Source organism: Dasypus novemcinctus, chromosome 10 (assembly GCF_030445035.2).
Source record: "Dasypus novemcinctus isolate mDasNov1 chromosome 10, mDasNov1.1.hap2, whole genome shotgun sequence".
Classification (NCBI taxonomy): Eukaryota; Metazoa; Chordata; class Mammalia; order Cingulata; family Dasypodidae; genus Dasypus; species Dasypus novemcinctus.
Window position 1 is genome coordinate 65,899,658 of NC_080682.1, and position 24,521 is coordinate 65,924,178.

The 24,521-nt window shown below is 37.6% G+C and overlaps 1 protein-coding gene across 1 annotated transcript in view; it reads left to right on the forward strand.

Annotated features, from left to right (window-relative positions):
* Positions 1–24,521, forward strand: part of SLC5A12 (solute carrier family 5 member 12) — a 47,171-nt gene that overhangs the window by 13,448 nt on the left and 9,202 nt on the right. Inside the window, exons 5-11 of the mRNA XM_004454274.3 lie at positions 2,387–2,541; positions 2,658–2,798; positions 9,461–9,590; positions 10,532–10,620; positions 12,502–12,614; positions 21,488–21,555; positions 23,910–23,996. Of these exons, the coding sequence (XP_004454331.2) occupies positions 2,387–2,541; positions 2,658–2,798; positions 9,461–9,590; positions 10,532–10,620; positions 12,502–12,614; positions 21,488–21,555; positions 23,910–23,996 (783 nt within the window). The remainder of the gene's footprint in view (positions 1–2,386; positions 2,542–2,657; positions 2,799–9,460; positions 9,591–10,531; positions 10,621–12,501; positions 12,615–21,487; positions 21,556–23,909; positions 23,997–24,521) is intronic.

Below are 24,521 nucleotides of genomic sequence, written 5' to 3' on the forward strand. Positions count from 1 at the left end.
GATTGTAAAATCTTTAATTGTTGAGGATGGGCTTAAGATGTTTAAATTTAGACTCTAAATTAAAAGTGCATTGTAAGATTTCAAGAGGGCACATTAAAATAAAGCAGTTGGAGTAGAAAAATGTAGTATAAAAAAGTACCTCAATTGATCTATGCAAAAAAAAAAAAGAGAAAAACATAGAAAAAATAGGACAAATAGGAGCAAAATTATCAGATGTCCAGAAAAAGTCCAGGTATTTTAATAATTGCAATTAACTAAGAAAATTAACTAATTTTTACCTCCTCCTAAATAATTTTATTGCTTCTAGACTCTTGCTCTCTCTACCTTGCACCCCTCTGTTAAAATTATTCTTTTTTCCTCCATTTCTTTATGCCACTTGATGGACCTAATTATCTTCTTGCTTCCCATTGTTCATAGGATAAATGATAAACCCCTTAACCTAGTTTTGAAAAACTTTCATTATGTGAATCAACTTCACCCATTTGGTCTCTTCTCACCACTGCTCCATCTCATCTCCAGCCAGGCTAGATAGAGGTTTCATTGTCCCTCCAAAATGGCAGCTTATTTCATATAATACCTTTGCTCATGTTATGGTCTCTTTACTCTGATAGCCATGTGGATGCATGGCATATCAAAGATAACCTGTGGAAGAGATTAAAGAAAGTCATAAGTGATCCAGGGGTTTGCAGTCTAGTCAGGTGAACACTATATCAGAACATAGACTGATTAAATGCTTAATACACACAAGTTGTCTCTCAGGCTTATAGAAGATCAGTTATGTGTATTTGTGTATGTGACTCCTGTTGGGTGAAGGAGTCATGGAATCAAAGTAGTCTTTGTGATGGGTATAATCTGCCTTTTGACAAATAATAGATAAAGTGGTTTGCTCTCTTGGCTCATGTTTAGTTGAAGCTCAGTTTTATGCAGATTTTTGTATACCCAACGCCAAGTAAGCTGTGAAATCTGAAGTTCTTGACATTTGGTTTTCATATCGTTAAATCTGATGGTGAGAACTACGGGATCTCAAGGGCTTTAATGCCTTTAAAGGAAATCAAAATCATGCTATCTGGGTGGTGGGAGGTAAGTGATTAATTATTCCTCAGATCATGATTTAAATAGACAATACAAAGACAATGCCTCTAGCAGAGACTTTGATGCCTATTTTCTAAATTGAAATTTAATTACAAAAGAAAATGAGGGACAACCCCTAAGTATTCTTCCTTCTCAAGATAAAGATGACACCTGTCATCTTCCACAGAAGTTCTTGACACTCTGGGGGAGTAATAGGGGATAATAATTCTATTTTTCAATGTTAAAAGTACAACCTCCTTCCATTTATATAGTGCTTATTCATTTGAAAGCATTATATATAATGCTCATTCTGCATTCAACTTGTTCATTCCATATTCACCATGTTTTCAAGGGCTTTTATACTTGGACTACTACAGCAGCATCTTTTTTCCTCCTTTCTTACCCATTGGTTCTCAACTCTGATTGTACATTAGAATCACATGGGTAGCTTTCAGAAAACACTAAGGCTTGGGTCCCCACTTAGACTCCAATTAATTCAGACTTGATGGTATTGGAACTCAGACATTGCTATTTTTCTCAAGTTTTTCCAGTAATTTTAAAGAGGAGGCGGATTTGATAACCATTGCACTAACCTTTTCCTTAATTACACTATCCGGAATTCTGTTATTAGATTTGTCCTCCTAAAACACTGCTTTGTTCACCTCTGAATTTCATCATCCTGCAGGTCTTAAAATTCCTTCCTTCATGAACATGAATCAAAGTTTCTCATCATATAACTTTCTTTACTACCTCTCTCATGGTTCATTATAGATGTCCATAGAATTCAGCAACCTCCCTTCAGGCACGCTATATCACCCTCAGTCTAAACATCCCAGCTCTCTTTCATTTCCTTTATTTTCTTAGGTAGCCATGCTTTTCTTCCTGCTTAAGACCTTCTACCCTCTTTGTTCTCTTTTCCTAGTAAAGTTGTTCACATTATTCAGAATTTGCTGGAATGGCACTCATTTAAGGCCACATTAGGACTCCGTGCTTTAGTTTTCATAGTAACCTGTCCTTAATTATACTTTCCACAATTTTAAATAAATAACCATCCTGTTGTCTAGTAATCTGCTTCTCCCACTAGACTATAAATTCTCTGAAGTGAAGGAAGGAACCTGTCTTTTTCATTTACCATTTTATTCCCATACTTAACATAGTACCTGGCACATTGTAGATGCTCAGTGACTGATGAATGAATGAATGAATGAATGAATGAATGAATGAATGATGAGTGCATTTGAAGGGAAGTTGTGCAGAGTTGGGAGAATTGCAGTCTTCACTTTTCAATAACTCTTATCATTTCTTTCCATTTCAGGGAGGATTAAAAGCAGTGGTGTGGACAGATGCATTTCAGATGATTGTCATGATTGTGGGCTTCTTAACGGTTCTCATTCAAGGAACAACTCATGTCGGTGGATTACCTATTGTATTAGAAAGAGTAATCAACGGATCTCGACTAAATGTGTTTGAGTATGTCCAATGCTACTTTTCCATGCTTAATAGACATTTATCTGCATGACCTAATTCCCTAAAATAATATCTCAGCATTAATGAAACATCTTTGTTCACTGCTCTCTGCCTCAAAGCTTTGATGTAGATCCTCTCAGGAGGCACACCTTTTGGACAATCTCAGTGGGAGGAACTTTTACATGGTTGGGGATCTATGGAGTTAATCAATCAACCATCCAGCGGTGCATCTCTTGCAAAACAGAAAAGCATGCTAAGCTGTAAGTCATTCATCAAGAAATATTTCTACATTGCCTTTGACCTTTATTAGGTTCTTATTATATGCTTCCTATTGTGTATATGTGTGTATGTGTGTATGTCTTAGTATATATAGTATATATATATTGTGTGTGTGTGTGTGTGTATATATATATATAGTATATATAGTATATATACTGGGGCTATTATAACAAAGGCCCACAAACTGGATGGCTTAAAAGAGAAATTAGGTTTGAGTCTTTTGTGGACTCCAGAAAATTATATTCTTTAGCTAACCCATTCCTGTGCATGTAAGCCTATTGTAAGTAGGGCCTAATTAAAAGGTCAGTTAAGGGACCTTTTAATTAGATCACTTTAGTTAAGGACCTTTGATTAGATTGCAAGGCCCACGTGGGTCCTAATCCTTTTACTGGAATTCTATACAAATGGAAGAGAAAACAGAGAAAAAGAGCTGCCATTTTACCCTGCGGCCACAGAAAGATAGAGAAATCCCAAGAGGTTGAGAGAGAGACCAGAGGCTAGAATTGGCTGAGCAGCCCAAAGTTGAAGAGACACACCTGGGACAGATGAGCCATATGCCTGATTAACCACAACTGATCCTGGGGAGGAAGAGACCCTGGAGGAGAAAGGAGTGAAAAATGGAGGAGAAAACCGCCATTTTGCCTTGTCATGTGGCAGGAGTCCAGGATCTGCCAGCAGCCAAACTTTGGTGAGACAGCATCTCTGATGATGCCTTGATTTAGACATTTCACAGCCTTGGAATTGTGAGATTTTACCCTAATAAATTCCCATTATAAAAAGCCAACCCATTCTGGTAATGTGCATTGGCAGCCTTTAGCAAACTAAAGCACACAATTCTAAGACTTGGCAGGGCCAAAGCTCCCTCTGAAGTATAGGGAAAAATTGGTTCTATGCCTCTTTCCTGGTTTATGGCAGTAGCTAGCAATCCTTTGCCTCCCGATTTGTGGCATAACTCAATCTCTGCCTCTGTCACTAAGTGTTCATCATCTCTCTGTGTGTCTCCTCTCCCCTTCTCATAAGGACACCAGTCATACTGGATTAAGGGCCCACCCTACCCATTTTACTTAAACTAATTCCACTTGCAACAACCCTATTTTCAAATACAGTCTCACACACACAGGTACCTGGGTTATGATGTCAACATATTTTTTGAGGAGCTATAATGCAATCCATAACACTGTGTATGTGAGTGTAGCAGTTTAATATTATTGATGAATTCCAAAAGAAATATTGGATTATGCTTGTAATCTGATCTGTCCCTGGGCATGATTGAGTTATGATTAGGGCGTTGACTAGGGTTGATTCAGGTAGGGACTCACAGATAAAAGGCATGGCAAAGTGCAGAGTTGAGGATTTCTGATGTTGGACTTTTGATTTTGGAGTTTGATGCTGAAGACCCGGGAAGTAAGCTCACAGAGGAAAGAAAAGCCAGCCCCAGGAAGAAAGGAAACTTAAACCTAGAGGAAAGCAAGCCCCAGGAATGTAGGAACCCAGGAAGCCTGAACCCTCACAGATGTCGGCAGCCATCTTGCTCCAAATAGACTTTGGTGAGGGAAGTAACTTATGTTTTATGGCCTGGTATCTGTAAGCCCCTACCCCAAATAAAAATCCTTTAAAAAACCAACCAATTTCTGGTATTTTGCATCAGCACCCCTTTGGCTGACGAATACAGTGAGAAAGAAAGAGATTCATTTAACCTTTCAACATTTTGAGGCAGGCATCACTATTTCCATTTTGCAAAAGTGTGGTTGAACTACCTCTCTCAGCAAGAAAGTGGCAGAGCTGGGTGGGCTTTCAACTGATGTCTGTCTGCCTTTGCTCTCATTCATTTGCTGCCTCCATATATTGAGAAATTACTAGGTTAAGTTAGGTGCTATGGGTGGTAACACAAAGGTATATAACACGCATTTCTTGTTTAAATTTCTGTGAATTATTTAATTTAGCATGTCGTCTCTTCTAATTTTAATTTTTATGTAATACCCTTAAAGTTTCCAAGGAGAGGCAAAAAGGAAAACGCAAAGTTATGTGGCAAGCCATAGTGAGGATGTACTTGCTCTAACTCTTCCCTGCATAGCCAGTTCCCAGTCTTGTGAGGTCTGATTACTCTGAAGGATATGAACACAGGCACAGTTTGTCAAATCTTTTCCAAGCCCTGTCAGATATCGCCAGCTCTAGGATAGTGGTCAAGGATAACTTTAACCTCTCTTGCAAAGCTAGGAATTTCTTTTAAAAATGGTGTTTCATCTTCAGGGCTGCTAACTAAGATTCCAGACTAGTCAGAAGCCCCAAACATTTCTCACAGTGAGAAGCAATCACTATGAACATTCCCCACTGGTTCTAAAATACTTTCAAAGAACAGATTCTTATTCTCACTGAATCAAGGACAGAATTGACTAGAGATGATTCAGCAATATTGTAAGTAGAATTCCAAAAAAAGAATTGCAGTATTATTACTTATATGTCTCACATAGTCTCAGAAGAAAGAAGTAAAAGCATTATCTAGAATTCTGTCAACTCACAGGTAGCATGGTCAAATCCTATTACAACACATAATAGCACAATATAATCTCCATACATGTGATTATTGCATTATCAAAGAGCTGAAATTTGATTTTGGTATTGAAATTCATTAGGGGAACTGATTGCATTAAAATACTGTTGATCGTATCTATAAAGGGAAGACTCCTTTGGTGAAATAATCATTCTCTTTTAATCCAGTTTTTAAAAAATTTTATGGGTTTGTATTATATAATGTTTTTCTTGTGAACATACCAAACTTTCCCCCACTACTTAATCTGAACTGTTAGGAAATGTATTCTTTGTCATTTTCCCCCCACAAGGCCAAGAACAATGCTTTATTCTTATTAAATATTCATCACTTTATAGACGAAGTAAGGTTTTAAGAAGTGCATGCTCACACACCTTCTCCTGTATGCATCTTTTTATTCCTGTCTCTCAAAGCCAGTTTATTTCAAACAAAAGTCATGCAGGGGAGTGGATGTGGCTCAAGTGATTGAGTGCCTGCTTCCCACATGTGAGTCCCCAGTTTGGTTCCAGTGCCTCCTAAAAATAAAAAAAGCAAACAACAATGAAAAAACCAACTCAGGGGAGCTGATGTGGTTCAGTGGTTGAGTGCTGGCTTCCGATGGGGTTAACTACCAGGGCAGATGGCCCCTCTTTGGAACTGGTGTTTATGTGTGATGAATCTGGACTCAGATGGGATCTCTCTTCATAACACTTTCATGCTAATGTGCTGGAGGTGCAGTTAGTGTTGGGGTTTAAGATTTATTTAGGGGATTTGAATCTCTGGACTGATAATGTGATAGCCAGGTCCTGAGCCTCAACAGACTCCAGCACCTACAATCTGATTTATTGGACTCACCACACTCAGCTAAGATGGAGTTGAAGAAGGACAACCACCACACCATGGAGCCTAGAGTGATTACAACTGAAAGTGGGAGGATTGCATCCAGCTTCCCACATATGAAGTCCTGGTTTCAATCCCAGCCCCAGTACCTAAAAACAAAAAACCAAAAAACAACAAAAAAAAAACCAGAAACCGATAAAATAAAACAAAATAAAGCCAATGCAATCCCATTTACAATAGTCCTTTAAAGTTTTTATATTAGAATTAAATGGGAATGAAAAATGACAGAAAAGGAGGGATTCTCCTGAAGAAAGAAATGCACATCCTTTCCAATAATTCAGGCTGCCACTCCTGGTTCCACTCATCCTACCCATTGTGGAACCAGAGCTGTGATCAGAATCTTGTGAAAATAAAAATGTTTAAATAAAAAGGTCTCCTTAAAAAGCCTTCCCTGAAGACTCTAAGGTGATTTAATTCAATTCAAGTAAAAGAAATTAGTCAAGATGGTGAGTACAGTTGTTTTAAGTGCACACAGTTGGAGAGATTACTGTGGCAGGGAAAAGATGGGGTTCTCATTTGTCACACAGCTGGAGCCTCAAGGGCACTTCTGGGGCAGTCAGAGGCCACTCAGAGCCAGCTGCTGTCTGACTCTCACCTAGGAGGCTCTGCAGCTTGCTGATTAAATGTACTGCTCTTGCTCAATCGTCTGAAAACCTGATGTAATTAAATCATCCTATCAGGGCTTAGGAAAATGTGCTTTGAGAAAAAATATATCCTGCGACATAGGGGGCTAAAATAGATCCATAAAGTTTTGACTGAACGTGCTAAGAGTTAAAACCAAGAGTGACTTATTATATATGCATTTGATTTGTTATGGCCAAGTATGCAGATTACTCACCAAAGACAATCTTAAACCAAAACTTCCTTGGACCTAGTAATAATACTACTGGCCAATTCATTTCAGATGTGCTCCCTGGAAGCTGATTTGTACTCATTTTGTCACTAGATCCTAGTTTACCTTCCTGGACTGATGGTAGGGAATAGTGCTAAGCGAATAGGAGTTGCTGATGCAGGTTATCATATAGCTTCCCATCCCCACCCCTCCTCACAGCTAAGGTGAGCACATTCACACCACTTACTTTTGTTCTGTTCCCATCACCATAGTTTTGCTTCATATCTCTATCTTATCTGAAATTAACTTACTTATTCCATTTCAGTGTTTGGTACCTACCTCCAAACCCAGAATACAATCTCTTTGAAGGTGGGTTTTGAGTTGCTTACCTCTCTATTCCCAGAACTTAGAACAGGGACTGGTAAATAGAGATGACTGATAAATATTGTTAGAATCAATGAAGTGATCTAAATTACAAACAGGAGAATTACCGAGTCTCTAAGAGAATCAACGTCCATATTCAGTGAGAAAAAATTCACAAGTACAATGACTTTAACATTCTAGACACTCTTACCATTAGTTTGTCATTTCCTTTAGATGACTTGTAGTTTTTAGATGGTTTTAGATGATGAAAGAATGTCTTTTATATGACTATATAACCTACACATATTTTTTACAGAGTGTAACTCATTTGATCGTCATACTAGTCCTATAATAAGAAGTAAGGGCAGAATATTACACTCTTTGTACAGATGATGTGACTGTAGCTATGTGATTTTTCTAAGGTTGCACCTTGGTTAGCATAAAGTCTTCTGATTCTTGGTCCAGGGCTCTAAAAAAATTTAAAAACAGGAATGAAGAGTGAAAATATTTTAATGATTTTCTTCTATTCATTCATTCATTCAATCAATCATTTATTACTAAAAATAAAATAATTTTATGTCTACTGCATGCCATTACTATTCTAGGCCCTGGGGACACAGTTTGAGTGGGGGGAAACAGATATTGAACATATGAATATGTTAAAGTATTTCAGATAAGTTCAATGCTATAAAGCTATAAAGCATGATAAGGAGTGGAAACTGATAAGAGATCAAGGAGTGACTATTTCAAATAACCAGGGAATGCTCCAGGAGATGACTCAAGTAAGGGCTTAAAGTAGAATTTGTCTGACTGGCAGGTAGAAAAAGTACAACCAAAGCAGTTAAAGGTATTGATCTTTTTATGTAGCAATTGTATTCCCAAATGACTGCCTCTAAATCAATACCCCTCAACAAAAATAAACAAACTAAAAATAAAGGTAAACATTGTTAAAATACCCCCAAGGAAGTTGGATTCCTAAAAGCACCAAAATAGAAACCTTTTCTAATAAGCAATATGAAAACACGAATTGGGTAATTCTATAATATAGTGCTTATTAATGAGGGCTTTGATTTAAGGGTTTTTTAAAGTCAGGGTCAACTGTACAATAAAGATTTCAGGGATTTTGAAATAAACGTATGTCCTTACATTTGAATGTGATGCATCTGAGACCCAGGTGATTCCTTCAACGATGCTGTATCTAAGTAAATGCCATGTTGCTCTCTTGGCCCTCTGCAACTCCTTCCACAATGAGATTGCTTATTCTCGCAGACCAATGATGAAAGTCCAGCCTACTTTCGAGTCTTTGCTGGATTTAAGAAGATGATTAAGAGTTTACTTTCAGAATTTACTTCAAAAGACATAATGGATATGAAATAACTAGAGGATCCTAAGAAGCACCCAAGCTGGAATTAAGTGTATATCTGTGTTTGTGGGGCTAAAATGAATTGTTCTAAATAATATGGGTAAAATGAAATTAAGTTTTTCATACCTTCTTATTGACTTAAAAAAAACTCAACTTTTAACTTTCATCTGAATTAATCTACATAGTGAATATTTCCAAAACTTTTCTACTTCTCCATTTATCTCATACTGCTCTGGAAGAAAAGATGTTAAAGGGTAAGTTGGCTTTTTGACAGTTTCACAAAATTGAGTAGGGGAAATCACTTAAAGTTATATAATATGAGTGATTGTACATGGAATACCATCCTAAAAAATATATCTTATGTTACATAGATTGTGGCTTTCAAAAAAAAAATCCCTATTAAAAAGCAAATCCATTTAAAAATCTGCCTTATTCTACCTTGGTAAACTGAAAATATAAATCCCCTAAAAAAAAAGAAAAAAAAATGAAATGTATAAAAAGTAATGATTCTTGAAAGTCAAAGATTTTTACTTTACAAGCAAAATGGCCAAAATAATAAATAACAAAAAGACTACTACTTTAAATCTTTGAAAATGACCTCCCCATACCATAGCAAGACATATATAGGCTACCAATTAGCCTTTGTGCTCTTTTCTAGCGCCCTGTACTTTAACCTATTGGGTCTCTGGATTATTGTGTCATGTGCTGTCTTCTCTGGCTTGATCATGTACTCCCACTTCAAAGACTGTGACCCTTGGACTTCTGGCGTTGTCTCAGCACCAGACCAGGTAAGGGTTCCTTGAGGCTAGTGGTAAAAGATGGCAATGATCATGCTTCTGGCTACTATTGGGTAAAGCTGGGCCTTTCTCTTTCTCAACCTGTAGCCCAAGGACTTGTCTTTTTTCCTTTCCTTTTGGGTGGTATCACCACACACCAGTTCTAATAAGGGGGAGTGAGCATGTAAAAAGAATTCACCACCTAGTTCCAGAGGACAAGGCTTGGAGCCAAGGCAAGGCTGAGGAGATAGAGGGTAGCCTAGAACTCATGACTTTGGTTGCCAAAGCTGCCTTTTGACTCCTTTTCCGACATGTCTTAAAATTAATTATACTTTAATCTATAATTGAACAAAATGACCCTTATTTCCACAATGAACTTCTGTTCATGTCATCTCATCATAGCTTAAACAGCATCGTGGAGAATGAGCTTAGGAGGAGCAATCCCTTTTCTCCCACTGTATATTCAACTGTCCCCCTCTGTTCTGTGGTGTTTATCTCCCACAGCCTGGCTACAGAGTGGGACCATAATAGCTAGTTTAACTGAAGAGATGTTTTAAGGTTTTTTGTTTCAGGGTATATTGAGTTTAGTTGCTAACATTAGCTGTAAACAGTCAAGAAAATGGCATACACTGCTAACAGGAAAAGGAGGAAAAAAAGTTCCTGAACCTTCTAAAGCTCATCCAGACCTGTCTACTGATATTGACTTTCCCTTTCAACCCTTTCCCTTCCCTAAAGCTGGATTTCAGTCCACCAAATTGGATTGACCATAACCTCAATCTCCAGCATTCAGCAGCCTTTGTCTATGGTCCATGCAAGTTTCTCTCTTATTATTATTTTATTTTTTATTTGTTTGGTTTGTCTTTATCTCTATTCCTAAATGGCCAAATTCTCACATTTCAAATGCTACCGATAAGACCATTAATCCTATTTTTTTTTTTTTGCCTTCTCTTCAGTTGATGCCGTATTTTGTCTTAGAGATATTTGACACAATGCCAGGGCTGCCAGGACTCTTCTTGACTTGTGCCTTCAGTGGGACTCTGAGGTTAGTATTTTAGTACTTGTTTGGAGGTTCTAGCAGGGGTATGTAGCTACTTGTATACCTATGATGGAAGAACGGTCCTCCTCTAGTGGGAAGCTGCATGCTCTTCGACCAAGCATACAGCTTCAGGAGGGACGCATATGGAGCGGTGAGGGAGGAACGGGATATCCACCTAGCCAGCCAGATCAGTCGAATCAACCTTGGCTATCAATGGGGTGACAGATGTCGCGACCAGATCGCCCTCACATTCTGAGGTTAGTATTTTAATACACTCTGTTCTGATGATGAGAATGAGGATGAAGACGATGACAACAAGGATCATGATGGGGATGGTGGTAGTAATCACCAATATTTACTGAGTACATACTTGGTACCCATCTGCCTGGCTTAATGTTTTATGTCTATTAGCTCATTAATTCTCACGCAATGTATGAGACTGCAACTTTACTCATATTATCACCATTTTGCAGATAAGGAAAATGAGATTTAGCAAGTTAGATAACTTACCCAGAGTGAGTTAGTAAATTTCAGAGGGATGATTTGAGTGTAGGTCTGCCCTTACTTTAAACTCTCTATTTATGATCTTAACCTTGTCTGATGCTAGCTGCTCCCTTGATTTCACATCACCTAACATCAGGCAACTCACTCTAATGGCTGTTCTCATTCAGCTGCAATATATTCCTGCAGATCTATCATTTGCATTCTAGTCTCTAGATCTTCCATTGCATATTCAGGGAGCTAACAGATTCCATCCCCCAAAGAAGATATTCTTAGCACAAAATCTTTATGCCCCACACTGTTGCCAATATTGGGACTACTGCAAAGGACAAGACTGACACAGCATTACTCTCATATGGAGCTTGCATGATAATAGACTTGGGAGATAGATAATATATAAATAAACAAAAATCAAGATAGTGCTAGGTAATGGCAAACAGTATAAAGGAAAAGAGAAGGTTATATTCTACAGAGGGTTGAGGTGTGGGGTTCTGTTTTTGATAAGGTCTTTAGGGAACACTCTGAGTAGGTGACATTTGCACTGAGATCTGAAGGCTGCAAAGAAACCAGGTATGTGAAGAGCAAGGGAACAACCTTGAGAGGTTTGGGGGAAGAGCAAATGCAAAAGTCCCAGGAAAGAAACTGCTTGGAATGTTTGAGGAATAGAGAGAAGAACTGGAGCTTAAGAAACTAATAAGAGAGCAGACCTGGATGAGTGTGGAGATTTGGCTGCTGATCAGATCACAAAAAGCCTGCAGGGAATTGTGACGCCTTTGGATTTTAAAGTCAATGGAAAGCCAGTAGAGGGATTGAAACAAGACTGAGTGATGTTATAAGATATAATACACTTCGAAGTGGAGAAGGGACTATAAGAAAAGCAAGTATGGTAACAGTGGGTAACCATGGCATGGACAAGGCGGGTGGCAACAGCACTGAGAAAAATAAACTAAAACATTAAGATGGAATCATGCACTTCTTTTCAAGCAGACCCCCTCCCTTATGAACCAGGAACTTAGCTGGGGGTAAAGTCAAATTTTCCCTTCTGGTCTTCAGTTGTAAAGAATAAGTGATGGCATTAGTGGGGGGAGGGGGCGGTAATTGGGAGCGGAACATATGGGAATCCCTATATTTTTTTACATTTATGTAATCTGAGTATCTTTAAAAAAATAAAAAAGTAAAAAAAGAAAGAGCATTAGCAGAGGAACACCTTGAAAACTGAATAAACACACCATCCATGTACATCTCCTGGAATCCCAGAATGGGGTCATGTGTATACACCTGTTTTTCGCAGAGCCCTGACTTGTCTATCTGCCCTGGATGACAGGGCAGGCTGATGGCTCAGCTTTATTTAGCTTTGACTATATTCTTGCTTTTTTCTCCCTGTAGCACGGTGGCTTCAAGCATCAATGCCTTAGCAACAGTGACCTTTGAGGATTTTGTCAAGGGCTGTTTTCCCCACCTCTCGGACAAATTGAGCACCTGGATCAGTAAAGGCTTATGTAGGTACAGCTGGTTTACTTTCAATTCCATATCATGAAATGTACATGCAGTATTTGTCAAAATCCTGCAAACACTGTTCAGAACACCCAGGCACAAATGCACGTTGAGATACGTGAAGAATCTTACATATCCATACCAGGAAGCTACCAGAAAAGAATGATCAACCAGCTTACTTTGCACCAACCTTATTTTTAGACACTCTTCTGTTTTAAGCCTACACTCTTTCTTTTGTTTTTGGTAAGGAAGTATGAGGAATTTGAACCTGGAACCTCATTTATGGGAAGCAGGTACTCAACCACTGAGCTACACCCACTCCCCTAAGCTTATACTCTAGATGTATCACATCAACATATTTTGATTATGCTCTGTGCTGATCATATTAGTCCTGCTACATGGGAAAACTTTCTGCTCACTTTTAAAAATAAAAACCAAATTCCTTTCTAAAGGATCCCTTATACCAAATAACAAATTCAGCCTACCTCAAAGAATAATTATCCCTTGATTAATAAAACAGCATATTATGTTTATAATCACTGTAACACGTACCATATTGAATTGTAGTTTTTAAAAGTTTATGTATAAAAAATTATAAATTATATGTTAAGCATAAACAAATTAAGTTTGCAAATTATAACAAATATATACTTAAGTATAAACAAATTGTATACTTATTTTTTTATTGACTTTGTAATAATATTACATTAAAAAATATATATATATGAGGTCCCATTCAACCCCACCACCCCCACCCCACAACAACCCACAACACTCATTCCCATCATCATGACACATCCATTGCATTTGGTAAGTACATCTTTGGGCACCTCTGCACCTCATGGTCCATGGTCCACATCATGGCCCATACTCTCCCCCATTCCATCCAGTGGGCCCTGGGAGGATTTATAATGTCCAGTGATTGCCTCTGAAGCACCATCCAGGGCAGCTCCATGTCCCAAAGACGCCTCCACCTCTCATCTCTTCCTGCCTTTCCCCATACCCATAAGCCACCATGTCCACTTTTCCCAATCCAATGCCACCTTTTCTATGTGGACATTGGATTGGTTGTGTCCATTGCACCTCTATGTCAAGAGGAGGCTCAGATTCCACATGGATGCTGGATGCAATCCTCCCACTTTCAGTTGTACGCACTCTAGGCTCCATGGTGTGGTGGTTGTCCTTCTTCAACTCCATTTTAGCTGAGTGTGGTGAGTCCAATGAATCAGATTGTAGGTGTTGGAGTCTGCTGAGGCTCAGGACCTGGCTATCACATTGTCAGTCCAGAGATTCAAATCCCCTAAATATATCTTAAACCCCAACATTAACTGCACCTCCAGCACATTAGCATGAAAGTCTTATGAAGAGAGATCCCATCTGAGTCCAGCTTCATCACGCAGAAACACCAACTCCAAAGAGGGGCCATCTGACCTGGTAGTTAACCCCATTGGCCATGACCATAACTCCCATGGGTCTCTTTAGCCCTCAGAGGAACCAATACCTGGGGGTTGTATCTGCTTTATCTGTCTCTCAGACTCTGCTCAGTTGTGCGTAAGGGCAATCCTTCTGACAGCCTCCTGACTCTTTTTTAGAGACTCGTAGCCATATAAACTCATTTCTCCATACATATACTCTATAAATAAGATCAGTATATATCTACCTAATATTTTTCCTGTTCTTTCCCTAGCATACTAGGGTGAGCATTTTCTTGTGCCACTATGTATACTTTGAAAATGGAAATGGCTTACTTAATTTTATGCTATTGTTAATTTTATTTCTATTTTTTAACAATGTGGTGAAAACCCATGTACATAAATCTTTGTCAGCATCTGTGATGCTTTTTCCTTAGTAAAAAATTCCAAAAGAAAGTGAACAGCTTAGTTAATATAAAGTCATACACAGTTCTTGATGCATATAAAAAAATATAGTTCTGAAAAGATAGAGTCAATGTTTACATGCGGCAGCAGCAAGTGGGGAAATACTAGCACTGGCTAATAGTAGTTTTTCCCAAAATTGCCCAAATTAATATGCAAATGAATTGGAACTTTTTTTGTATTTCTCTCTGAAGAGTCTAGCCATGCCCTTTGTTTATTTACTGTGGGGGTATTAGAGATTTTATTGTTTGCTTTTTTTAAAAAAGATTTATTTTTTATTTATTTCTCTCCACCTCCCCCAGTTGTCTGCACTCTGTGTCCATTCACTGTGTGTTCTTCTGTGTCCACTTGTATTCTTGTCAGCAGCTCTGAGAATCTGTGTCTCTTTTTGTTGCATCATCTTGCTACGTCAGCTTTCTGTGTGTGTGGCGCCACTCCTGGGCAGGCTGCACTTTTATTCATGTGGGGCAGCACTCCTTACAGGGTACACTCCTTGCGCGTGGGGCTCCCCTACCTGGGGAACACCCCTGCGTGGCACAGCATTCCTTGTGCATATCAGCACTACATGTAAGCCAGCTTACCACACGGGTCAGGAGGCCCTGGGTTTGAACCCTGGACCTCCCATGTGGTAGGCAGATGCTCTATCAGTTGAGCCAAATCTGCTTGCCTGTTGTTTGCTTTTAAGATCTCTTTTTATATAGAGGAAATGAGGCCTTTTTCTGTTGCCTCTTAGCTTAGTTTTTTGAAATGTATTTTAGATGTTCAGAAATTTAAATTTTATATTCAATATACATATATTTCATCCATTTCTTTATGCTTAGAAATTTGTCATATTCAAACACATCTTTATCTTTACTTATATTTCCTTACAGATTATAAATAATTAAATATTTCATATTTAATATTTAACCTATTTAAATTATTTCATTTATGGTTTGAGGTGAAGATCCAAATTTGTTGATTACATAGTCAATTTTCCCAGTATCATTTATCCAATATTATTCATTAGTTTTTAATATTTTCTACAATAATAATGTATAATATAAAGGTATTTCATATGTAAGGATAGGTTTCAAATGTACTTATTTACATGCATTGTTTATCAATTGAAGGTCTAATACTATCTTGTTTTATATTATAGCTTTTTAGGGTTTTTAAAATATATCTGATACACCAACTCTTGTTACTTCAATTTAAAAATAAAAAATTTCTATTGTTACTTTTTTTTATGTTACAAAACTTTTTGGCCATGGAAGCCTATTTATTCTTTTAGAGTAACCGCAACAACATTATCTCAAGTTACATAGCCACATTCCTCCCCAACTCTCATCTCAATAGGATTGCATTAAACCTAAAATATATTTGGGAAGAACTGACATCTTTACAATGGTTAAGCTTTGTATTTCTATTTCATCACATCATATTTTATAACTGAAATATTATGATCATGTCTTCCTCCTCTGTGTTTTTCTCTGGCTCCTCTCCCCTTTCTCCTCCTCCTCAACTTCTCAAAATTATGAATACAATGCTTTCCCCTTGATATTTTCTAAATTACTTATTAACACTGTGGAAATTCTTTAGTTTTTTGTTTGTTTGCTTGCTTGTTCCTGATTTTTTAAAGTACAGTTTTGGCCACATACCCAACTTTTACTGATGCTTAAAATTTTCATTAGCGTTCTAGAAAGTGTGGCTATTATTTGCAAATATTAATAAGTTTGTATTCCCCTTAATCTTATTTTTTTCTTATTTAGGCTTTTCTTCTCCATAACTATCATCTTTTCTCTGATTTTCATAACTTGGTCCTTTTACTTTGCATACTTGAAAATCTCAAGTTTTTCTCCAGTTAGTCTGCATTTTCCACAAGATAAATCTTTTAACAATAATGAAATCAATTGTTTTGTTTTATTCTAACATTTCATAGTAAAAATTCAATCATATGACAAAGTTTAAAGAATTTTACAGTGAACTCCCATATATACAGTACATTGATTCTCTCTGAACATTTTAATAAACTTGCTTTTTTACGTATACATCCAACTCTCTGTACATCCATTAATCCACGATGTTTTTGATAAATTTCAAAGTAGATTAAAGACATCAGCACAATTGCCCTTTCATATTTTAACATGCACATCATTGACTAGAATTTAGTATTTGTTTAAAGTTTTTATGTAAATTTACCTATAATGAAATATTCAAATGATAAATGTATATTTGCTCAGTTTTGAGAAATGCGAACACCTGTATAACACAACCATTTATCAAGATATAGAACATTTTCATCGCTCCAGAAAATTCTCTTATGCCCCTTTCCAGTAAATCCCTGCTTCCACTACCCCCACAGAGACTAACATATTCTGATATTTTTCCACCATAGATTAGTTTTACTTCTTGAATTTTAGATAAAAGAATCATACAGCATGCACTCTTTTTTTGTAAGATTTCTTTCACCCAGCATTTTTTTTGAGATTTATCTGTTTCCTACATCAATAGTTTGTTACTCTTTTATTGTTGATTAGTATTCATTGTATAGATACACCACAGATACTACTTCACCACAATAGAAACTTCTGTTGATGGACCTGAGTTGCTTATAGTTTGAGGTTATTATAAATAAAGCTGCTGGGAATATTCTTGTGTAGCATATATTTTTATGTCTTTTTTTGTAAGCATGTTTTCATTATTTTGCGTAAATACTTTGATGGAATGGCTTGATCAACTATCATGGATTTTAATTTTCTTGTAGTCCTTCCTTATCACACCCAGATCCATCTTTATATCAAATTGCTGGTTTTGCAACCCATATTGCTATTTTTCAAATCATTTGTTTTCTCTTCATCAGTTATTGCATCACACTGAGGTTGCCTAACAGTGTTTTTAAAAATTATAATATAGCATGCATAAAGAAATTGCACATGAGAATGCAGCTTAGTGAATTTAAACAGAGTGAACAAATTCAACTCAAAAAGTGAGCATTTACCTGTATCACAGATGCTCCCCTCAAACACCATCTCAGCCTGCCCTCCCTTGCCTTGTCATTTATTTTTTTTGCGGTACAATACATATAACACAAAATTTACCATGAGTGACATTTAGTATCCACACAATGTTGTTCATCCATCACCATTTTCTAGATCCAGAACATTTTACCATCCCCAAAAGAGACCCCATTCCTAGTAAGGAGTCATACCCATTCTCTCCTCCCCATGGCAATCACTAATCTGTTTTCTGTGTCTGTGGATAGCCTATTAAGGGTATTCCATATAAATGGAACCATACACTATATGATCTTTTGTTTCTGGCTTCTTTCTCTTAGGATAATGCTTTTAAAGTTCATCCATGTTGTAGCACTTATCAGTACTTCTTTCTCTTTTGTGGCTGAATAATATTGCGTTGTATGAATTTGCCATATTTTGTTTATTCATTCATCATTTTATGGACATGTGGATTTTTTTTCACCAAACAACTTTTAATTATATATATTTTTTCTGATTTCGAAAATAAATTGTTTTCAGAAAGCATGCTATTTACTTGAGGTTTCAAGCTAAAATATGCATTCCCTTGTTAGGTAACATTTTGTTGTAGATCTCACGTATATTTTTTCCTTTTACTTATCTTGGAAAAAGAAGAGATGGATCCTGATCACATGCTGGCTAATTGGATGGATTAAGTGTCTTTTTTCTATTCACTATCTTGAATTCAGTTGTAGTGAGTTAGAACTAACAGACAGTTGGATAGACATTGCTCCCTGCACTCTTCTGTTTCTAGGAGATGTTTATGGATCTAATGGAGACAGAAGTTTCTCCTATGTTCATGGTTTGTTGTCTGATCCTCTAAGTCAATGTGAAAGGATTTTCTAAGGATTCCAAATTTCCAAGGATTCCAAAAATCCTTCTATGTGCTGAAACCATGGAGCTTTCTCTTTCTCCCTCTGACTTTCCTTGCTTTGCTTGTGGAATCATACACTCCAGGTCTCCATTCACTGCTCACACCCCTACCCAATACCCATTTCCCCTAAACTTCCTTCCTTGAAGATTTCTATCTATTGCAATCTAACAGATGTATAGATACTTGGTGGCAAGGATACCAGTTAGAGCTCTAGTTCACAATAGCAGAAAAAAGCAGAACCCCTAAATGAGAGGGATGGCTGCCTAGAACCCGTGACCACATAACTGTGGACCTAGCAAGTGGACAAACCAATCATGAGGGGAGAGAAAACTTGTCCTCAGGTCTCATTTTCTTTTCTTCAGGTAAGTGGTGTTCTAGACACAGAGAAAAGACAACCAGGGGGCACGGGGAGAGAAATAAATAAATAAATAAATCATTAAAAACAACAATGCAGAGTTAGGCGAACATTGTTTTCTGCAGTCTGGTCCATCAATTTTAAAGAGGGGGGAACCATTTTAGTGATTATTATTCCAACTTCGTTATTGTGTTGTTACTGTCTTGATTTTTTCTGTGTTGTCTTGAGAGTATGGATGATACAGCATCATGGTTGCTAGCCTAATTTCAGAGTGAATTCCTAATGATGAATGTAATGTGCTAAGACTAAAATGCTGATAAAGTAGTAATAGTGATGATAGTAATAATAATAAAAATAATGGCAAACAGTTACATAGTGCTTGCTATGTGCCAGCCATGGTTCATAAGACTTTATATAGATTACTTTATTGATATATACTGTATAAATTGACTTATTTATGTCTAGCTCCTTCTTAGAATGTCAGTTCTTTGGGGATAAGGATCAAGTACTTATTTTATAGCACTGGCATCTAGTAACGTAACTCGCATATGGTCAACATTCTGTAAAACTGAATTAATAGGAAGGTGGTGGACTTGGCCCAGTGGTTAGGGCATCCGTTTACCACATGGGGGGTCCGTGGTTCAAACCCTGGGCCTCCTTGACCAGTGTGGAGCTGGCCCATGCACAGTGCTGATGCGTGCAAGGAGTGCCCTGCCACGCAGGGGTGTCCCCCGTGCAGGGGAGCCCCACGCGCAAGGAGTGCGCCCCGTAAGGAGAGCCGCCCAGCACGAAAGAAAGTGCAGCCTGCCCAGGAATGGCGCCGCCCACACGGGGAGAACTGACAAAATAAGATGATGCAACAAAAAGAAACAGATTCCCGTGCTGCTGACAACAATGGAAGCAGACAAAGAAGACGCAGCAAAATGGACAGAGAGAACAGACAACGGGGGTGGGGGGGGAGGGGAGAGAAATAAATAAATAAATAAATCTTTAAAAAAAACTGAATTAATAGTCACATTGGGAACTGGGCTGGATATTTAGCTGAGAGAGAATGCTCAAAGAGAAATGAACAAAATAATTTTCTTTCTGTTTCTGTCACTGTGGCTTTGTCTGTGTCTCAATCTTTGTCTATTGCTTCCTCTCTCATTGAGTTTATGGGCTAGAATGGTAATTCAATGTACTTGAAAAAAAGTTTAATCTATATTATTAATATTTTTTATTATTTTCTTCTCTTATATCTAGACTAGACCTGAGAGTCTAAGAATGAATTTTACATTTTTAAAAATGTTAGTGCCTAACGTGTTTTTTTTTCCTTTTTTCTTTTTTAATTTTATTGTGGTTATGTGTGTGTGTATAATAAAAGTTGCATTTTAAGTGTAAAATCAAGTGCCATTAATTACATTCAGTGTTGTGCTACCATAACCATCATATGTTTGTAAAGCTGTTTCATAGCTAAAATCAGAAACTTTGTACCCATTAAGCAATGACACTCCATCCACTATCCACCCTCTCATGGCCATAGGTGGCATATATTCATATATTAGTACATACAATGGAATATTATTCAGTCATAAAAAGGAATGAAGTTCTGATACATGCTACAACATGGATGAACCTTGAAAGCATTAGGCTAAGTGAAGTAAAAAAGGAAAAATGTCATATCATTCCACTAATATGAAATTTCTAGAAAAAGCAAATTCATAGAGACTGAAAACAGATCCATGTACTTTTAAGATGATTTTAAAGCTAAGTTGTATAAAATAGTAATGCGTTTTAAAGATGATTTATATAAGACATAATCTTACAAAAGCAACTAAAATGTAATACTGGTTCATTCAATGAGCTCTTATGATACAAGAGGTACTGTGCAAGTTACTTCAGAACATGGTACTCGGAAGGCCCTTATGGTCCTTCATATAGACATATAACCCAATAAAATATTGTGCAATATGCTAGGGCCATAAGGATGATATGAACAAAGTACTAAGAGAAATGACTAGAAAAAAATTCCAGATTTGTAAAACCTGTGCAGTAGGATGTATGGAGTTTCTTTAGGTGTTTTAAAGATGAAAAGCTATCTGAATTCCACAGAGGTTAAGGTTCTGCTTTACATTCTTACTGTAGTTGAACTGGAATTAGTTCCTTGGGTCTGTACAAAGTCCCTTTCCACATTATCACATTGTTTCTGATAACGAGCCTGACTGGCTCCAGGCCATTCTTTTTTTTTTTTTTTATTGACTTTGTAATAATATTACATTAAAAAAATATATATATATGAGGTTCCATTCAACCCCACCACCCCCACCCCACCTCTACCCCCCCCCCCCCCCCAGCAACACTCATTCCCATCATCATGACACATCCATTGCATTTGGTAAGTACATCTTTGGGCACCTCTGCACCTCATGGTCAATGGTCCACATCATGGCCCATACTCTCCCCCATTCCATCCAGTGGGCCCTGTGAGGATTTTCAATGTCTGGTGATTGCCCCTGAAGCATCATCCAGGGCAGCTCCATGTCAAAGACACCTCCACCTCTCATCTCTTCCTGCCTTTCCCCATACCCATCAGCCACCAAGCATGTCTGTGGGAGAGAGGTGTCCTGGATGCAAGCCTTGGCACTGGTACTGGCTGAACGGGAGGGACAACCATGCCAAGATGCTTCTGATTGGGCTTGCATCAGGAAATGTCTCTGACCGGGACTCAAGGAATCTCCATGGAGCTAGCGCACATGATGATCATGAATTTCTTTCCTCTTAGGTATCTTGTTTGGTGTGATATGTACCAGCATGGCAGTGGCTGCGCCCCTCCTCGGAGCCATTATACAGGTAACGGAAGAGGGAAAAACACATTTGATGTCACAGCATCTTTTGTCTCTCTCTTTTGCAATGCTTTGCCCATCCCTCCAAGACTCAGATGTGATGATTCATTAATAACAGGTCCAGATTAAACATACTTGCAAAATATCTTTCAAAATTACTTTCAGAAGGGGAAACTTAAAGCTAGTAATGGGACTCAGCAACAAGAAACATGATGGTGAAATTTGGAACTCTTTTAAAATCCAGATCTGGGAATTTATGCTCCGGAAATGAAAGTAGTAGTAGAAGTAGTCATAATAATCAAAATAGTAAACAACAGTAATAACAATGAACATTTATGAGCAAAAGCTAAGCTAGATGAGCTTTAAGTTTTTTCCAATTAAACACATTTAATGGCAATAACAAAAATGGTAAAGAATAAGATTAATTTGACTTTGTACACAACTGAAATATTTTTTAAATCTCAGAAACTTAGATCTTTTTTCTATTAGGTGAAGGCATTGTCTCTGAAACAGCCATATTGGCTAATGCCTTTGTAGAAGATGAACAATTCCTATCCCTCTTACCCCTCACAAGAGGGAATAAACAACTGCACTAACTTACTGACTGACCTGCTAGTAAATTAGCTTCCAAATTCAGGAACCACAGAGACTATGAATTAATGCTATCAATCAGCAGAGGAAATGCCCAGAGTATTAAGTTAACTATTCACTTTGTGGAAATGGATGCCTCTAATTTTATTTGCCTCTATGTTATAAAAAATGTGTCTGTGATATTGGCATCTCTGAAAATCAAACTGAAGAAACAATCCTAACAATGCATGGCAGCTCATTTCTCTGAACAAAGAAGCTTAAATTACATTTGGATGGGACTTGAAGGTCCTATATCTTTGTTTTTTATAAAGGAAGAGGACACTCAGAAGTAGAATGAATGTGAATTAATAATGGGAAGGTTCCCAAATCCTAATTATGTGTTGCAAAAACATATTTGGAACTCACATTTCCAGGCTATTAGTGCTGGGCTCTGGAGAATCTTTTCCTCTTAAACAAAAGAAGGAGGCCAGTATGGTGGTTTGTGCTTTGACAAGGAAAGATTGAAGGAAGGAAGGGACGGAGGGAAGGAGAGGTGGAGGGAGGGAAGAAGAAAAGAGTTCTGTTTAGGAGAGAAAATGTGGACTTTAGAGCCAGACAGACTTGAGCTTAAACCTTAGTTCTGCCTCTTTCTAATTAGAGGCAGACCTCTAGGTTTTCTGTAGGCTCAATTTCGTCCTCTATAAAGGGGTCAGTGTTACCTACCAGTGTTTTAGAGAGGATTCAATCGAGTCATGTGTTTAGAATGAGTGGATAGTTTATTTTATCAATCCAGGATATAGGTAGTGCCTGCCAAATATAATATTTAGTCATTTTTATAACATCTTTAAAGCATCCTAAGGTCAGCCACTTGATCTACAGTGGCTGATCTACAGTTTCAGAACTAATGATAGGGCTGCCCTGCAGAACAGCTGTGTGTGTGTTTGTGTGTGTGTGTGTTTTTGTGCATGTGTGTTTATGCATGTACAGTTTCCCTTCATGTGTACTGTGCATGTGTACTTGAAAATTTCCTAGGAGGCCATGGTACAAGGCTAAATGTTGACAGCAAATTAATGTAATGAAAGCCCCTTCCCAGTTCACTCGGTTCAGTAACTTAAAGACTGTCAGATATAGAAATGTATTTGTCAAATATCCTCATCTTCCAAAGAAGATGATGGAGTCATTATCATCTACTTGGAGCAATATAAATCTCCTTTGGGCAATGGGGAAGAAGAAATTGAATATGAAGTGTCCAATGGCTTCCACACAACAATCCAATGTAATAGTTCAACATCTCATGAGTATCCTTGGTAGAATTGTGGGGGAAAGCATGGAACTATTATTATTTTTAAAGTGATATGATTGTTCAAACTAAATTAGATCAACTGATCAACTGTGTAAGATATGAAACATAAGTTGTAGATTTATTGTTTGGTAAATTATAAAAATCATTTCAACAAGACAGAAAATACCTAACAAATCAGTGAATTGTAGCTGAGGTAAAGCTTCCTCTATTTTACCCATATTCCTGTGTTCTATGTATATGTATATATACAGATGTGTGTATGTTTGTGCTTATGCATGTGTGTGTGTATATATTTTATACAACTATCATCACTGAACCCAGAAGAGAAAGCTGAATTCCAGAAAGAACTTGGTTAATGACTGATACAGTCAGTATGAGGACCAGAATTTCTTTCTTTCTGGTTGGAAGGAGGGAAATGAGGGGTGGCCCCACGCAGACCACAGGTGCAGTGGAGGACAGGGCTTTATTTGGTTTGCTTTGCCCCACAGGCTGCCCTCAGCATCCATGGAATGTGTGGGGGACCAATGCTTGGCTTGTTCTCTCTGGGAATTGTCTTCCCTTTTGTGAACTGGAAGGTAAGGATCTTACATCCCACCTCACAAACCCAAGCTAAGATTGGGCCCCAGCTCTTTTCTTTACCTCTCTCCTCTTATTCCTTCACAGAAAGGTCTTTTATATTTTCCAGGAAAAGAAATGTTGGCTTTTTTCCACAATAGAACTAAACAGAACCCAAGGCATTCTACCTTTGACTTTAGCGAAGTCTTTTAAAATCTGAAAGTAAAGAGAGGTAGAGGTAGTTATGAAATGCCATATATCATCACATCAAAGGCTGATTCTTTAAAAAGGCAATTTAAGTAGATACTGATTATAGACATAATTTAGTTAAAACACAATATATGAAACTTCAGAATATATATTTAAATATCAAATTTTCTGGATTTAGTTTCCTAAAGCCATAGCTAACAATTAATTAATTTAAGAAGGGGTGAAGGGATAGGCCTGGAATATTCTGGAAGTCGGGCTTTCTTTGTTTTTTGGAGCTGATAGACTGCGAGCAGGCCTTCAGGTAAATCTGGTGACTAGCTGTGTAGTAACTATAC